The 3,561-nt window shown below is 38.9% G+C and overlaps 1 protein-coding gene across 1 annotated transcript in view; it reads left to right on the top strand.

Annotated features, from left to right (window-relative positions):
* CDC20B (cell division cycle 20B) overlaps positions 1 to 3,561 on the top strand; it is an 84,512-nt gene that overhangs the window by 63,186 nt on the left and 17,765 nt on the right. The window contains exons 6-7 of the mRNA XM_012655264.1: positions 2,019 to 2,215; positions 3,278 to 3,372. Coding sequence (XP_012510718.1) covers positions 2,019 to 2,215; positions 3,278 to 3,372 — 292 coding nt within the window. The remainder of the gene's footprint in view (positions 1 to 2,018; positions 2,216 to 3,277; positions 3,373 to 3,561) is intronic.

The raw sequence follows: 3,561 nt of genomic DNA, 5'->3' as shown, positions 1-3,561 counted from the left end.
GTCTCATTTGAAACTTTGTTCTCCTGCTTCTAAGACCTAATTCCAATTATATATATATCTTAGGTATTGCATATTATTCCCCAAGTCTTGAGGCTCCATTCATGTTTGAAAAATGTTTTTCCCTCATGTTCTTCAGATTGGATAATTTCTGTTGATCTATATTCCAATTCACTTTTCCTCTGTTACTTTCATTCAGTTATTGAACCCATCCAAAGAATTTTTCAGATATTATATTTTTCTGTTTTGAAGTTTCCATTTTATGGTTTTTATAGCTTCTATTTCTATTTTAGAGTTTTGTCTTATGGTTTCTATTTTCTTTATATAGAAAACAGTTTCTTTTTTTGGTTTCTCTGCTGAAGTGTCATATCTTTTTATTCATTTCAAGTGTGTTTTCTTTACCTCATAGAAAATATAATAGCTGCTTTAAAGTCTTTGATAATTTCTATACCTAGGTCATCTTGGGGTTTTCATCTATTGATTATGTTTTCCCTTTCCATCTATTCAGTAATTTTGAATTGTGTCCTGGACATTGTAGATGTTTTGTTGTATTCACTGAGTCCTGCAGAGAATGCTGATGTTTCTGTTCTAGTTAGGTTAACATCATAAGTTTTGTCTTGCCATCTTCGAGTACTGTTTCAAATCTTAGATCAGTTTTTAAAGCTTTTATGATGCTGGTTTTGGTCCGTCCCTCATATATGTGGATCAGAGTCTAGGTTGAGACTTGTATGGATATTTCAAATCTCAGTTCAGTTCTTAAAGCCTTTGCTAAGTTAATTTGAGTCTCCTTTGTGTGGGTTCACATACTCATAATCAGAGTATTCCTTTCTCTGACTCTCTCCTCTCCAGAACTTTCTCCACACACTTTGGCCACCTCAGTTTCCTTTCCCTGGTTCCTCTGACCAGGAAGATGGTGGCCTGACAGAATCTTAGCTGCTGGTGCTACTCTATGACTGGGGCTTGCCCTCAGGGTATGTGAGAAAAAAAGGGGGAAACTCACCCCTGGGGACATTGCTTCTCCAAGTTTTGACCGTCTTGCTGAGTTTACGTGCTTTTGCTTACTGTTAAGGGTCTTCCAGTATTTGTTTTTTATATTTTGTCCAAGTTTATAGTTGTTCTCAGTGGGAGGGATGCATTGTAGGGGCTTAAACCACTGTAGTGGAACTAGTGTGCTTCATAGTTTTGTACAGATTTGTGTAAGTCAGGATAGGAGTTTCTGTCTGATGAGGTAGTGGGCCAGGCATGGCGGCTCATGATTATAATCCTCACACTTTGGGAGGCCAAGGTGGGAGGATTGCTTGAGGCCAGGAGTGTGAGACCAGCCTGGGCAACATAGTGAGACTCCATCTCAAAAAAAAATGTTAATCAGTCATGGTGGTGCATACCTGTAGTCCCAGCTACTTGGGGGCTGAGGCAGGAGGATTGCTTAAGCCCAGGAGTTCCAAGGTTACAATAAGCTATGATCACACCACTGCACTCCAGCCTGGGTGATAGAGTGAGACCCGATCTCTAAAAAAAGAGTAGGATATAGTTTAATAAGTGATCATACAAACATGGTTTTGTTTAGCTGTCAAAGAGTTCTTATTATCTTATTAGCAGAAGCTAGAGAATACTGCTGAGAACTTCTAGGTATCATTCATGAGTGAGCCACGACCTCTCTAGATATGTTCTAGTTGGGTGGTATTTTGGTTAGATATGATGGGGGTATCTTGTAGATATGGGTCCAAGGATGTCTCCATAAGAATTACATGCTTTTAATTTTTAGTGATTTGTTAGATGAAGTCCATGTGTACTAATCTGCCAAGTTCTTCAAATGCCTCTAAATAAGTATGTTTGAGCATATTTTATTCCACTTTTCATTTTTGAACTTCCAATGATCTGCTTGGATCCATGTTTCTGTTTTCCAACTGACCATAGGGAAGGTATTAATCTTTCTCTTCTACCTCTAAATAAAGTTGCTTATTTGAAAATGTTTTTATTTGGCTGTCTAATCACCCTAACTTGAAGTGCTTTTCCTATAGATCTCAATATCCTAGACTGGAGCTTTCAGAATCTTGTTGCTATAGCCCTTGGATCTGCTGTATCCGTCTGGAATGGAGAGAACCACAAGAGGACTGAAATCATAGACCTAAGTCTTGCTTGTAATTATGTATCTTCTGTGTCCTGGATAAAAGAGGGAACTTGCCTGGCAGTTGGCACCAGCGAGGGAGAGGTGCAAGTATGGGACAATTTTCTTTCTCATGTTCTTCGTGCAATTATTAGATAAGCTAGAATCGATATTTAATAACAGGTTAATAAAAAAAGGAGAGAAACTCTTAATAGATTAGGTGTGGCACTTGAAGCTATGGGGAGCGAGAAGAGATACCATTCTTTTTCTGGATGGTGCTTAAGGAGGACTTAAGGATGCTCTTCTTAGTTTCCCCCACAATCTTTCCTTTATTTCTTTTTTTAAAAAATCTTTTCTCTCAAACTGAAGTTGGGCTTGTAGAATCCCCAATTTTGGGACTTTAAAGAGAGAAAGATACCTTTCCAGTTCTCCTTTCTCATCTGATGCGATGATTAGGAATAGAGTTATATAAAATGAGTGAGTTGTTTTTCTAAAAGGGTTTCTGAGATGGGGATTTATAAAGTTTCGATCAACCTATCTAATTTATCATATATTATAATTGTTATTGTTAGCAATAGTGTAAACAATATTGCCCATGAGCTAGATGTTATAGGAGGGACACAGAAGGCTCTCACTCCTCTCTCCTCTCTGCAATGCTATGGGATGCTGTAAGGTTATGTTATGATTTCTTCTTACACCAAAGTTGTCATTTTTTATATGGGTCAGAATATCATCTGTACCTGCAGGAAAGGAGTCTCTTAGCAGTAAGTGGAATTTCTTCAGGAAGTGTCCAGACACCCACATTTTATTAATATATTTATTGGTAACTATAGACTTCCAGGTTTGGAATGCCCACAATTTAGAAGGAGCTAGAAGTGTGGTAATGATTCTCAACTCTTGGCTGCACGTTGACTTCACCTGGGAAGCTTTAAAACAAATTCCGTATCCCCAGGCTCTACACCACCAAATACCTCATCAGTAGGCGGCTAGCTCCTGTGTTTTACAAACTCCCCAGGTGATCCTAATGCGCTGAGAACTGCTGGTTAAAGGTGCTGAGTTTTCACTTGCTGCAGAAACTGGCAGTATCAACAAGACTCGACTGTTAGGCCTTTGAGAAGATAGGGGGCTGTGACAACGCCAATGCTACATAACTCTGCTTGTTCGTTTTTCCAGTTATGGGATGTGGTAACGAAAAAGCGGCTGAGAAATATGCTTGGTCATTTGTCAGTAGTCGGGGCTCTGAGCTGGAATCACTGCATCCTCAGCAGGTAAGAAGCATCTTATTGGATACAATGATGTTTGCATCACCAATTGATTATGGGGCCCGAATGAATAGAACTATAATATTTAAAACCCAAACCAAACAAAATAAAACAAAACAGGACAGTAGACTTAGTATCAGTTATGATCCTGCCTGCTCAGTGCTCAGATCGTCTGGTGAGGTAAGTGTTCTGTTG

Source organism: Propithecus coquereli, unplaced genomic scaffold, assembly GCF_000956105.1.
Source record: "Propithecus coquereli isolate 6110/MARCELLA unplaced genomic scaffold, Pcoq_1.0 Scaffold47, whole genome shotgun sequence".
Lineage (NCBI taxonomy): Eukaryota > Metazoa > Chordata > Mammalia > Primates > Indriidae > Propithecus > Propithecus coquereli.
This window is presented reverse-complemented; position numbering and strand designations above follow the sequence as displayed.